The 13,739-nt window shown below is 45.8% G+C and overlaps 1 protein-coding gene across 1 annotated transcript in view; it reads left to right on the top strand.

Annotated features, from left to right (window-relative positions):
- Positions 1-13,276, top strand: part of has1 (hyaluronan synthase 1) — a gene marked incomplete at both ends in the record, with an annotated part of 30,813 nt that extends 17,537 nt beyond the window's left edge. Inside the window, one exon of the mRNA XM_083761287.1 lies at positions 12,577-13,276. Coding sequence (XP_083617413.1) covers positions 12,577-13,276 — 700 coding nt within the window. The remainder of the gene's footprint in view (positions 1-12,576) is intronic.
- Between the last annotated feature and the right edge of the window lie 463 nt (positions 13,277-13,739).

Genomic DNA, 13,739 nt, shown 5'->3' with positions numbered 1-13,739 from the left:
TGTTACAGTCCCTCTGGTGTTGTGGTCTCTGGAGGAGACCTGGGTTGCACATGGGTTGTTACAGTCCCTCTGGTGTTGAGGTCTCTGGAGGAGACCTGGGTTGCACATGGTTTGTTACAGTCCCTCTGGTGTTGAGGTCTCTGGAGGAGACCTGGGTTGCACATGGTTTGTTACAGTCCCTCTGGTGTTGTGGTCTCTGGAGGAGACCTGGGTTGTTACAGTCCCTCTGGTGTTGTGGTCCCTGGAGGAGACCTGGGCTGCACATGGGTTGTTACAGTCCCTCTGGTGCTGTGGTCTCTGGAGGAGACCTGGGCTCCACATGGGTTGTTACAGTCCCTCTGGTGTTGTGGTCTCTGGAGGAGACCTGGGCTGCACATGGGTTGTTACAGTCCCTCTGGTGTTGAGGTCTCTGGAGGAGACCTGGGTTGCACATGGTTTGTTACAGTCCCTCTGGTGTTGAGGTCTCTGGAGGAGACCTGGGCTGCACATGGGTTGTTACAGTCCCTCTGGTGTTGAGGTCCCTGGAGGAGACCTGGGCTGCACATGGGTTGTTACAGTCCCTCTGGTGTTGAGGTCTCTGGAGGAGACCTGGGTTGCACATGGTTTGTTACAGTCCCTCTGGTGTTGTGGTCTCTGGAGGAGACCTGGGCTGCACATAGTTTGTTACAGTCCCTCTGGTGTTGAGGTCTCTGGAGGAGACCTGGGCTGCACATGGGTTGTTACAGTCCCTCTGGTGTTGTGGTCTCTGGAGGAGACCTGGGCTGCACATGGGTTGTTACAGTCCCTCTGGTGTTGAGGTCCCTGGAGGAGACCTGGGTTGCACATAGTTTGTTACAGTCCCTCTGGTGTTGAGGTCTCTGGAGGAGACCTGGGCTGTTACAGTCCCTCTGGTGTTGAGGTCTCTGGAGGAGACCTGGGTTCCACATGGGTTGTTACAGTCCCTCTGGTGTTGTGGGTGTGTGGACTTTGTTTTATCATCTGTCCTAACGGTACCAACATCAATACAGCTTGGAACCAGTGTTGTTTTCGTCGACTAAAACTAAGACGAAAAACGTTCGTAGACTACCTTTTTTCACTGACTAAAACTAAATAAAAACCAAATAAAAACGAATCTATGATGACTAAAACTAAGACTAAATATACTGACAATTTCGTCAACAAATAAAAACTAGACTAAAATGTTAGGAAGGGACTAGTGGACAAGAGATCCAGTTTTATGCTGGGTTGCATGCTGAAAATAGCACATATACAATCTCACAACGAGATTGTATCTCTGCTATTTTCAGCATGCAACCAAAGTGTAAAATATGTCATTACAACGACATCAAGGCCTGTCAAAACACATTTTAGTCGACTAAATCAACTGTAGATTTAGTCGACTAAAATCGTATGACATTTAGTCGACTAAGACTAGACTAAACACTAGAACATTACCATCCAATATAGGGCCAATATAAGGCAAGAATTTCAACATTTCAACATGCTTTAAGTTTTAAGTAGCATGTTACATGTCAAACTGCTTCTGAATCCATTCCAAGCATTAGTTTTGCACAAAAAACACTCCTTGGGCTAAAAAAACGGCCGTTGCAATCATCACATTTTGGGGAATTTGGGCACATTTGGGCAAGTGGCTATATGGCTACCGTACTAGTGCATAAATATGTCCCCTATAAGATACCGTATGTGAGGAAGAGAACTTACAGACAAATTCAATATCCGTTCCTTTCCATTATATATTTAAATTAACTTTATACCTGAAATAACCACTTGAAGCCCAACATCCCGATATTCTGGGGTGTGTTTATGTGTGTGTGTGTGTGTGTGTGTGTGTGAGTGTGAGTGTGAGTGTGAGTGTGAGTGTGAGTGTGAGTGTGTGTGTGTGTGTGTGTGTGTGTGTGTGTGTGTGTGTGTGTGTGTGTGTGTGTGTGTGTGTGTTGGGGGGGTGGGGCATTCACAAAACACAACAGATCTACAAGCTCACAGCACGTCACAACGTGACTTCATGGTGCAGATTGAAAAAGAATGTCCAGTACAGTGAAACTCTGGTCTGAAGTATGGTTATAATAAACTCATACAGTATGCATGAATTACATTCCACATATTAATCAGACCAGTGTGTGTCCAGTGGAAACCTCGTATGAATCTGATCTCAGGTCAGAATGGGTTAATACAGACCAGTGTGTGTCCAGTGGAAACCTCGTATGAATCTGATCTCAGGTCAGAATGGGTTATCAAAGTGTTCCGAGGCACACCTGGACTGAACTCAGCCCACATCACGGGTCGGCATGCACCCACTCTGAGAAACACTGGACTGGACTCAGCCTACATCACGGGTCGGACTCGGCACCCACTCTGAGAAACACTGGACTGGACTCAGCCTACATCACGGGTCGGACTCGGCACCCACTCTGAGAAACACTGGACTGGACTCAGCCTACATCACGGGTCGGACTCGGCACCCACTCTGAGAAACACTGGACTGGACTCAGCCTACATCACGGGTCGGACTCGGCACCCACTCTGAGAAACACTGGACTGGACTCAGCCTACATCACGGGTCGGACTCGGCACCCACTCTGAGAAACACTGGACTGGACTCAGCCTACATCACGGGTCGGACTCGGCACCCACTCTGAGAAACACTGGACTGGACTCAGCCTACATCACGGGTCGGACTCGGCACCCACTCTGAGAAACACTGGACTGGACTCAGCCTACATCACGGGTCGGACTCGGCACCCACTCTGAGAAACACTGGACTGGACTCAGCCTACATCACGGGTCGGACTCGGCACCCACTCTGAGAAACACTGGACTGGACTCAGCCTACATCACGGGTCGGACTCGGCACCCACTCTGAGAAACACTGGACTGGACTCAGCCTACATCACGGGTCGGACTCAGCACCCACTCTGAGAAACACTGGACTGGACTCAGCCTACATCACGGGTCGGACTCGGCACCCACTCTGAGAAACAGTGTTTTTAGCATGTGATTATACTGGACTTGTAATTAGAGTTCTCAACGGGCCTGAAAATGAATTAAGGCCCGGGCCCTAACTGGGCCCTAACGAGGCCCGGCCCCTCTAACTGGGCCCTAACGAGGCCCGGCCCCTCTAACTGGGCCCTAACGAGGCCCGGCCCCTCTAACTGGGCCCTAACGAGGCCCGGCCCCTCTAACTGGGCCCTAACGAGGCCCGGCCCCTAACTGGGCCCTAACGAGGCCCGGCCCCTAACTGGGCCCTAACGAGGCCCGGCCCCTAACTGGGCCCTAACGAGGCCCGGCCCCTAACGAGGCCCGGCCCCTAACTGGGCCCTAACGAGGCCCGGCCCCTAACTGGGCCCTAACGAGGCCCGGCCCCTAACTGGGCCCTAACGAGGCCCGGCCCCTAACTGGGCCCTAACGAGGCCCGGCCCCTGGGCCCGGCCCCAGGGCCCGGCCCCTGGGCCCTAACTGATTGATTGATTGATTGATAGATTTTAGGCCCGACCTGTGATAACTTTGATATAGTCTTGTTGGGGAACCGTGTGTTCTGTGTTCTTCATGAGATATGAGCCAGGCTGGTTTTACCATGCGAGAGAGAGAGAGAGAGGGAGAGGGAGAGGGAGAGGGAGAGGGAGAGGGAGAGGGAGAGGGAGAGGGAGAGGGAGAGGGAGAGGGAGAGGGAGAGGGAGGGAGAGGGAGAGGGAGAGGGAGAGGGAGAGGGAGAGGGAGAGAGAGAGAGAGAGAGAGAGAGAGAGAGAGAGAGAGAGAGAGAGGGAGGGACATGGAAGATAAGGCAGGCTTGTAAACAAGTGTAATGTCGTCCACTCACAGTTAACAGTTTTTGTATTGAGTGCTTGAAATTGTAATTCTGCAAACTGTTCATCACTCAATCAATCAGTCAATCAATCAATGGCCCTGCCGTTGGGTGCGGCGGGTTGCATGGTTTGGTACGGTGGACGCCAGAGACGTCATGGCGTCTTGGATGCACGTTGTTCATTGTCACGCTAATAGCATGAGGCTCTGGTAGCACACGCATGTGCATGCCGGGCCGGTGACTCGCTGCTCTTACTGGTAGACATGAATACTCTTTTGTTTCTGATGTTTCTGATGGTTTAAAGGGATGGTAACACCCAGTCCCCTTCAGGTATGCGGCTCGGCGCACGCTTGGCTCAGGGAGGAAGGATTCCAAGGCACTTATTTGGATAATAACATGACATCCACTTATTTGGATATAATAACATCATAATCCTTTGAGATTCTAACGAATATAAAGTTGTGTTATACATAAAAATCCATTATTATTATTATCCTGTGTTTGTAAAACATAATAAAAATATATAAAACACATAAAACTTGTCGTAAAACAGTAGCCTATATGGAGACTGCAAAAGCTTCTGCCCGGGAGGCGCTGATAAGGTCTGTGTACATGCTGTGCTTTACTGTAGCCTACTGTACTGTACTGTACTGGCTGAGACACCAGGTTGAAGAATTATACACCATTCTTATCCAAAGGGAGATGAACGTCACATGCTAGTTCTCAAAGAAATGCTGCTGCATTTCATGCTGGACGGTGCACTGCAGTTATAATTCACAAACAAAGTGTTACTGTTGATAGATATTGTTTAGACACAATTCAGTGCTTTGCTTTATAATTCTAACTCTATAGTCTATAGTAACCATGGGGTTCCAAAACATGTTCAGCTCCCCAAAACAGACATTTAAGTAAGTAGCCATGCCAAGCCATGAGGCCCATAGGGGCAGGAGCCTATCTCCTGTTTCTGTAGCCGTGAGGTCCATAGGGGCAGGAGCATATCTCCTGTTTCTGTAGCCATGAGGCCCATAGGGGCAGGAGCCTATCCCCTGTTTCTGTAGCCATGAGGCCCATAGGGGCAGGAGCCTATCTCCTGTTTCTGTAGCCATGAGGCCCATAGGGGCAGGAGCCTATCTCCTGTTTCTGTAGCCGTGAGGTCCATAGGGGCAGGAGCCTATCTCCTGTTTCTGTAGCCGTGAGGTCCATAGGGGCAGGAGCCTATCTCCTGTTTCTGTAGCCGTGAGGCCCATAGGGGCAGGAGCCTATCTCCTGTTTCTGTAGCCGTGAGGTCCATAGGGGCAGGAGCCTATCTCCTGTTTCTGTAGCCATGAGGCCCATAGGGGCAGGAGCCTATCTCCTGTTTCTGTAGCCATGAGGCCCATAGGGGCAGGAGCCTATCTCCTGTTTCTGTAGCCATGAGGTCCATAGGGGCAGGAGCCTATCTCCTGTTTCTGTAGCCATGAGGCCCATAGGGGCAGGAGCCTATCTCCTGTTTCTGTAGCCATGAGGCCCATAGGGGCAGGAGCCTATCTCCTGTTTCTGTAGCCATGGGGCCCATAGGGCAGGAGCCTATCTCCTGTTTCTGTAGCGTGAGGCAGCTTGGTGTACAAGTACACCCCCTGGACATGACGCTAGTATGTCGCAGGGACTTACCCCCCAATCCAACCCTTTGATGCTGAGTGTCAAGCAGGGAGGCACTGGGTCCCATTTTTACAGTCTTTGGTATGACCCGGCCGGGGATCGAACCCCGACCTTTCAGTCTCAGGGCGGACAGTCTAACCACAAGGCCACTGAGATGGTAAAAAAAACAGACATTAAGGGCCCTATTTCTGTCAGTGCCTTACCCCGTATCCTTTAAACTTATATGACTGCAGGATATCTGAGAACAGACTTGTTCTGAATGTATAGCCAAAACTAAAAGTATAATCTTCACTGCTAGAAATGCTACTAAGGAGGTTATAGTCAGCTGTGCCTATATCACTTAAGGACTCAAATATTGAACAGGTTCATGATGGGGGGGGGGGGGGGGGGGGGCAGTGTTCATCTGCTGATGGCCCTCTGAACATGTTGGGTTTGTTCACAAACATTTTGTGTTTGTTTACAAACATTCAGGGATCTGTTTTCTAACACTTGCTATTTGTTTATAAATATTTCAGGTTTGTTTACAAACATGTTAGGTTTGTTTACAAACATTTCAGGTTTGTTTCCAAATTGTGTTTGTTTACAAACATTTGGGATTTGTTTACAAACAAATGGCCAAATAGGCCTAAACTTTTTGGAAGACGTTTGAGCATCCTGTTTGCTGCTGCACACTGACACTGCCGCGCTGCATGCTGGGAGATGCAGTTCTGCTGGGTGTCACACTCCATGGACAGCTAGCTAACATGATGGGAGAAACATACTGAGAATGCTGTTAAAATGGGCAGAGGAATAGCATGCATCAAAAGGTGTTCCTCGTCTTTCACCCCATGGCCTCTAGAGTGCTATACTGACACTAGATCTATAGATCCTCTAGTGACACTATAGACACTATAGTACTATCTCACCTTGATTATTGCTCTACGATTTGGTCGGGTGCAGACGACAAAAAACATCTGTCCAAGCTTCAAATAGCTCAGAATAACTAAAGCTGCATAAGGCTTGCCCTGCACTGTCCTGTGGGTGTGACTGTGACGCAGAGTACAGAGAGCCGCGGCAATCCTCCTTATTCAGTTCCCTCGGCTCGAAATGCACATTTTTCATACTTTAATTCATACTCGTTCGGTATCATTAAAGTGAAAGAATACCATCGTTATATTATAGCTATAAAACGTGTCGCTCAAATGTTTTAATTGGGGGTTCAAGTCGATGATTTCGGGTCGAAACGACCTTCAAATTTCCTCTCTCTCCGGAAAGGAATTTAATTTCCACCTGAACCAGCTAACCGACCGTGAGCCTCATTAAATGGTTTATCTGTGGGTAGATATATATATCATGTCTCTCCCCTCCACTGGCTCCACGCACCCTGCTCTGACTGCACACACACTTATCTGTGTGTTTAACCCATTCAGGCCTGACCTCGAAATTAAAAAAAAAAAAAAAAAATTATGTATTTTTTTTCTGAAAAACCTCATGTTTCTATATCAGTGGTTCTCAATATTTCACGTCAAGGACCCCCAAAAATATATGAAATTGGCCGCTGAGCCCCAACTGAAAATGTGTTGTTCCAGGGACCCCCCCTCCTCCTCCCAGAAGCAAAGATTTGAGTTAAAAACGTTCACTCTGAAAGAGTATATATTCAAAGCTTTGCACCACATGTTCATGATTTTTCTAAAATAGCAGACCTACAAGCTCGTATACAGTGTAGGTGCCGCGCTACAGTATGAGCTTGTACGTAGATCTTGCTATGTTTGAATGAAACACCAAAAACGGATTTGCATTTTGACCTGAGATCAGATTCTATAAAAATGTCTTGAACTACATCCTGACAGCTTTCTGTAAAAAGCTATGTTTACTATGTCAGTCGTTCTTCGATTTTTCAAAAAATAGCAGACCTACAAGCTCGTAGCACGCCACTTGGTGGCGCGCTACGAGCTTGTAGATCTGCTATTTTTCAATAGCTATAAAGCATAGCATAATGCTATAACACCAAAAAAACGGATTTCCGCCCAGAATGGGTTAATATTGTTTTGGCGGCCATGCCATCCATGACTGGCTTCCCGGAGGTGCCTTTGATTCGAGGCACCCTGTGAGGAGGTTACCTCCCCTTTCCGGACATGATACCAGCCGGCCCTTATCGCTCACTTATCAGCTAACACAGGAAGGCTATTCCAACCTTCCCTATAAGCCATTCTGACCTGAGATCATGAGGTCCTAAAAAAAGTCTTCGAAATCCTGACAGTTTTCTGAAAAAGCTATGTTTCTACACACTAAACCCACGCGTTTAGGTTATAAACAGTTTTAAACACATATTTGTAACACTTTTTAAACGTGTCACAGTGTTTAGATTATAAACAGAAGAACATGTTTAATCCCTGTAACACTTTTTAAACTTGTCACAGTGTTTAGATTATAAACAGAAGAACATGTTTAATCGCCTGTAACACTTTTTAAACACATAAACGTGTTTAGTTTTAACAATCAAAGTCAGTCATATTATAGGTGTTTATAATTTGAACACTAGGTTTTCTCGTGAGGTGTTTGAGTGAACTCGTGTTCTACTGTATTTTATGACCATTAATAAACATTTGGCATTTTATTATTACACACATGGTGTTTAGGTTTAAACGCGTCACATGTTCCAGGGATTTACAGTGTAGCGCGCCACTATGAGCTTGTAGATCTGCTATTTTTCAATAGCTAAAGCATAACATGATGCTAACACCAAAAGGGGTTCCCGTTCAGAAAGGGTTAAAATAAATAAAAAACACCCTGGGCAACACGCCAGGCCATCCTACTCTCTTCTCCCTCCTCTTGCTGCTCAGGAAGTAATAATAATAATAATAATAATAATAATAATACATTTTATTCATAAGGCGCCTTTCAGGGCACTCTCAAGGTCGCCGTACAGGTTAAAAACACAGTTAAAGGCCGAACAAAACACAGCTTGCAGCAGAAGACCCTAGAGGTCACACACAGTCATAATAAGCCTGCCTAAAACAGCTGGGTTTTGAGGTGAGTTTGGAAAGTCTCTGCTCTTTTAAGAGACATTACTGCAATTTGTATTAACAAGCGTGGGCGACACGCCCCTAGTCATGTTATAATTTGATATTTATTATTAGAATATTTTTCATTTTTTCATTATTATTATTAATATTATTTACAATTATTACATATCTTAATTTCTGTTATTTAACCCATTCTGAACGGGAACCCATTTTGGTGTTATAGCATCATGTTATGCTTTAGCTATTGAAAAATAGCAGATCTACAAGCTCATAGCGCGCCACCGAGTGGCGTGCTATGAGCTTGTAGGTCTGCTATTTTTGAAAAATCGAAGAACGACTGACAATTTTTAGAATCTGATCTCAGGTCAGAATGGGTTAATCAGACCAGTGTGTGTCCAGTGGAAACCTCGTATGAATCTGATCGCTCTTCGATTTTTCAAAAATAGCAGACCTACAAGCTCGTAGCGCACCACTCGGTGGCACGCTATGAGCTTGTAGATCTGCTATTTTTCAATAGCTAAACCATAACATGATGCGAACACCAAAATGGGTTCTCGCCCAGAATGGGTTAATATCAGAATACTGATATAGTATTGATTTCAGCTGGTACAATTCCAAACCCGCTTTGATTAGTTCATGACTAGTATTTCATGACTATAGTACTTAACCCATTCTGACCTGAGATCAGATTCTAAAAATGTCTTCTACATCCTGACAGTTTCCATTCTGACCTGAGATCAGATTCTATAAAAATGTCTTCTATGTCAGTCGCTCTTCGATTTTTCAAAAATAGCAGACCTACAAGCTATGAGCTTGTAGATCTGCTATTTTTCAATAGATAAAGCATAACGTAATGCTAACACCAAAAGGGGTTATCGCCCAAAATGGGTATTAAAATTATATTGTCTTTTTGTGTCCAATGTAGTTATGTTAACAGTTCATAAAGTTAACGTAACTATAACTAAATGCATTTGACATTAAATGAAAAGGTTACTTTTTTTTTCAGGATTCCAATTCAAAAAATTGCAAAACATTATTTAGGTTTTCAATTCAAATATAGCAAAAATAGCTGATCTACAAGCTCAAAACGTGTATTATTGCGACACGTTTTGAGCTTGTAGATCGGCTATTTTTGCTACGACAGTAATATGCACTGTGGTCCCCTCTGGAGTGAGTGTGGAACACACACGCACGTGCGCACACACACACACACACACACACACACACACACGCGCGCACACACACACACACACACGCACACGCACACGCACACGCACACGCACACGCACACACACAGGTCAGGTCAATTAGCCCTGTCCTGATGAAGCAAAGTGTTGAAAAGATGACATGTTGAATGATGATGTTTTGTTTGACCCCCACCCTGTGTCGAGAGGAACCACCATGTTTGTGTCTTTGTTTTGTTTGACCCCCACCCTGTGTCGAGAGGAACCACCATGTTTGTGTCTTTGTTTGACCCCCACCCTGTGTCGAGAGGAACCACCATGTTTGTGTCTTTGTCTTTGTTTGACCCCCACCCTGTGTCGAGAGGAACCACCATGTTTGTGTCTTTGTCTTGTTCATGTTGTTTGACCCCCACCCTGTGTCGAGAGGAACCACCATGTTTGTGTCTTTGCTTTGTTCATGTTGTTTGACCCCCACCCTGTGTCGAGAGGAACCACCATGTTTGTGTCTTTGTCTTGTTCATGTTGTTTGACCCCCACCCTGTGTCGAGAGGAACCACCATGTTTGTGTCTTTGTCTTGTTCATGTTGTTTGACCCCCACCCTGTGTCGAGAGGAACCACCATGTTTGTGTCTTTGCTTTGTTCATGTTCAAGTGTTTCTAATCTTACGTAACGTAGGAGTCTCCAGGCTAGTTAAACATAATATGTTTAATTATGTACAACACAGCAGACACCCAGAGTACAGAGTGATGCATTGCTTGCTTTGTCATTCTGACCTGCAGTGCAACAAATCATGTACAACCCAGATTCGGCACAAACAAGGGACTAAATTATTTTCGCTCCTATATGCCACCAAAATGTGGAACGCCCTACCAACAGTCATTAAGACATGTGAATCCCTTGACTCCTTCAAAACCGCTCTCAAAGGGCACCTACGGACGGCTGCAATTCGAAACTGGCCCCCGTAAAATCTGAATCCCCCCCACCCCACCCCCCCCCCCTTTCCCCTCACTGTACATGTATCTTTTCCCTTTTTGCTTCCTTTATGATGAATTCCTGTTCTGTTCTTTAACTACATAGAAGTGTCTATTTGTCCGTCTCTAAATGTTTTGATGAATTGAACATGGTGGACCCTCTTGTAAACAAGTGTAATGCTTAATTGGGTCGTCCACTCACAGTTAACAGTCTCTGTATTGAGTTTGTGCTTGAAATGTACTGTAATTCTGCAAACTGTTAATAAATATTTCAATCAATCAATCAAAAAACCTGATTTTAACTATACAAGGGCAGCCCAGGGGCCACATGTGGCCCTCAGGTTAACCCATTCTGGGGCCCAAGGGCAGCCCAGGGGCCACATGTGGCCCTCAGGTTAACCCATTCAGCCCAGGGGCCACATGTGGCCCTCAGGTTAACCCATTCTGGGCAGCCCAGGGGCCACATGTGGCCCTCAGGTTAACCCATTCAGCCCAGGGGCCACATGTGGCCCTCAGGTTAACCCATTCAGCCCAGGGGCCACATGTGGCCCTCAGGTTAACCCATTCAGCCCAGGGGCCACATGTGGCCCTCAGGTTAACCCATTCAGCCCAGGGGCCACATGTGGCCCTCAGGTTAACCCATTCAGCCCAGGGGCCACATGTGGCCCTCAGGTTAACCCATTCAGCCCAGGGGCCACATGTGGCCCTCAGGTTAACCCATTCTGGGCAGCCCAGGGGCCACATGTGGCCCTCAGGTTAACCCATTCAGCCCAGGGGCCACATGTGGCCCTCAGGTTAACCCATTCTGGGCAGCCCAGGGGCCACATGTGGCCCTCAGGTTAACCCATTCAGCCCAGGGGCCACATGTGGCCCTCAGGTTAACCCATTCTGGTCAGGAACCCCTTTTGGTGTTTGAAGCATTCTGTTATACTTTACGTACTGAAAAATATGCGAGCTTGTAGGTCTACTATTTTTGAAAAAAGATTCGTGGAATCGTGAAAATGTGGCACGAATATTTGAATATATATTCTGTCAGAGCGAACGTTTTTAACTCATATCTTTGAATATATATTCTGTCAGAGCAGAACGTTTTTAACTCAAATCTTTGAATATATATTCTTTCAGAGCGAACGTTTTTAACTCAAATCTTTGAATATATATTATTTCAGAGCGAACGTTTTTAACTCAAATCTTTGAATATATATTCTGTCAGAGCGAACGTTTTTAACTCAAATCTTTGAATATATATTCTTTCAGAGCAGAACGTTTTTAACTCAAATCTTTGAATATATATTCTTTCAGAGCGAACGTTTTTAACTCAAATCTTTGAATATATATTCTTTCAGAGCAGAACGTTTTTAACTCAAATCTTTGAATATATATTCTTTCAGAGCAGAACGTTTTTAACTCAAATCTTTGAATATATATTCTTTCAGAGCAGAACGTTTTTAACTCAAATCTTTGAATATATATTCTTTCAGAGCAGAACGTTTTTAACTCAAATCTTTGAATATATATTCTTTCAGAGCAGAACGTTTTAACTCAAATCTTTGAATATATATTCTTTCAGAGCAGAACGTTTTTAACTCAAATCTTTGAATATATATTCTTTCAGAGCAGAATGTTTTAAACTCATATCTGTGAATATATATTCTTTCAGAGCGAACGTTTTTAACTCATATCTTTGCTCCTGGGGGGGGGGGGGGGGGGTCCCTGGAACAACATATTTTTAGATGGGGTCGGTGGCCAAATCAGATATTGTTGGGGGTCCTTGATGTTTGACATACGAACAGGTTTTTTCAGAAAATTGTCATGATTTAGAACTTAGACATTCTGTTAATATCGGAATACTGATATATTATTGATTTCAGCTGTTATACAATTCCAAACGTGTTAAACGGTCTTATAGTCGACACAATGAACACTTTGTGTGAAGGCGCCCCCTTTGGGACACAACGTGTCATTATTACACATGCAGTATTGTGACGCTGCATGTGTACGCCGTGTACACTGCTCACATCACATGCAGTGTTGTGACGCTGCATGTGTACACTGTACTGTACGCTGCTCACATCACATGCAGTGTTGTGACGCTGCATGTGTACGCTGTACTGTACGCTGCTCACATCACACGCAGTGTTGTGATGCTGCATGTGTACACTGTGTACGCTGCTCACATCACATGCAGTGTTGTGACGCTGCACGTGTACGCTGTACTGTACGCTGCTCACATCACACGCAGTGTTGTGACGCTGCATGTGTACGCTGTACTGTACGCTGCTCACATCACACGCAGTGTTGTGACGCTGCATGTGTACACTGTGTACGCTGCTCACATCACATGCAGTGTTGTGACGCTGCATGTGTACGCTGTACTGTACGCTGCTCACATCACACGCAGTGTTGTGACGCTGCACGTGTACGCTGTACTGTACGCTGCTCACATCACACGCAGTGTTGTGACGCTGCATGTGTACGCTGTACTGTACGCTGCTCACATCACACGCAGTGTTGTGACGCTGCATGTGTACGCTGTACTGTACGCTGCTCACATCACACGCAGTGTTGTGACGCTGCATGTGTACGCTGTACTGTACGCTGCTCACATCACATGCAGTGTTGTGACGCTGCACATGTACGCTGTACTGTACACTGCTCACATCACAACCGTTATGTGACTGACTAGCGCTACGGTTAATGTCCACTCATTAATGTCCACTCATTAACTCCTGACATTTAAATCACAAGTGTTGAGCAAACTCTAACCTCTATAGTTACAGGACCCTTCCACGTGTACATACAGTATAAGGAGGACATGATGAAGCACTTCTATTATACTGTATTGTGTTGTGTTGTGAGAAGACTGATCGATGGGCATACAGTATACGTACGTACGAACGGCCCTGCCTTCTTCTCAAAGCACTCCTCCAACATTCTGATCCGAGGTGTGGATTTGAAATGGAAAAAAACTCCACTATACCGACGAATATATCTATAGGAAACACGCAAAGCACATGCCAAGGAAGATTACCGGTCAGCTCTAACGTACAGTAAGGTGACCAGATGTCCCTCTCTGCGTGGGACAGTCCCTCATTTCCAAGTCTTTTCAGGCGTGATCCCACAAATTGAGACCCTGTCTGT

The sequence above is a fragment of the Protomyctophum parallelum genome, assembly GCF_964188405.1.
Source record: "Protomyctophum parallelum genome assembly, chromosome: 3".
Lineage (NCBI taxonomy): Eukaryota > Metazoa > Chordata > Actinopteri > Myctophiformes > Myctophidae > Protomyctophum > Protomyctophum parallelum.
The sequence above is the reverse complement of the archived record's forward strand: the minus strand, read 5'-3'. Positions and strand labels throughout refer to the sequence as shown.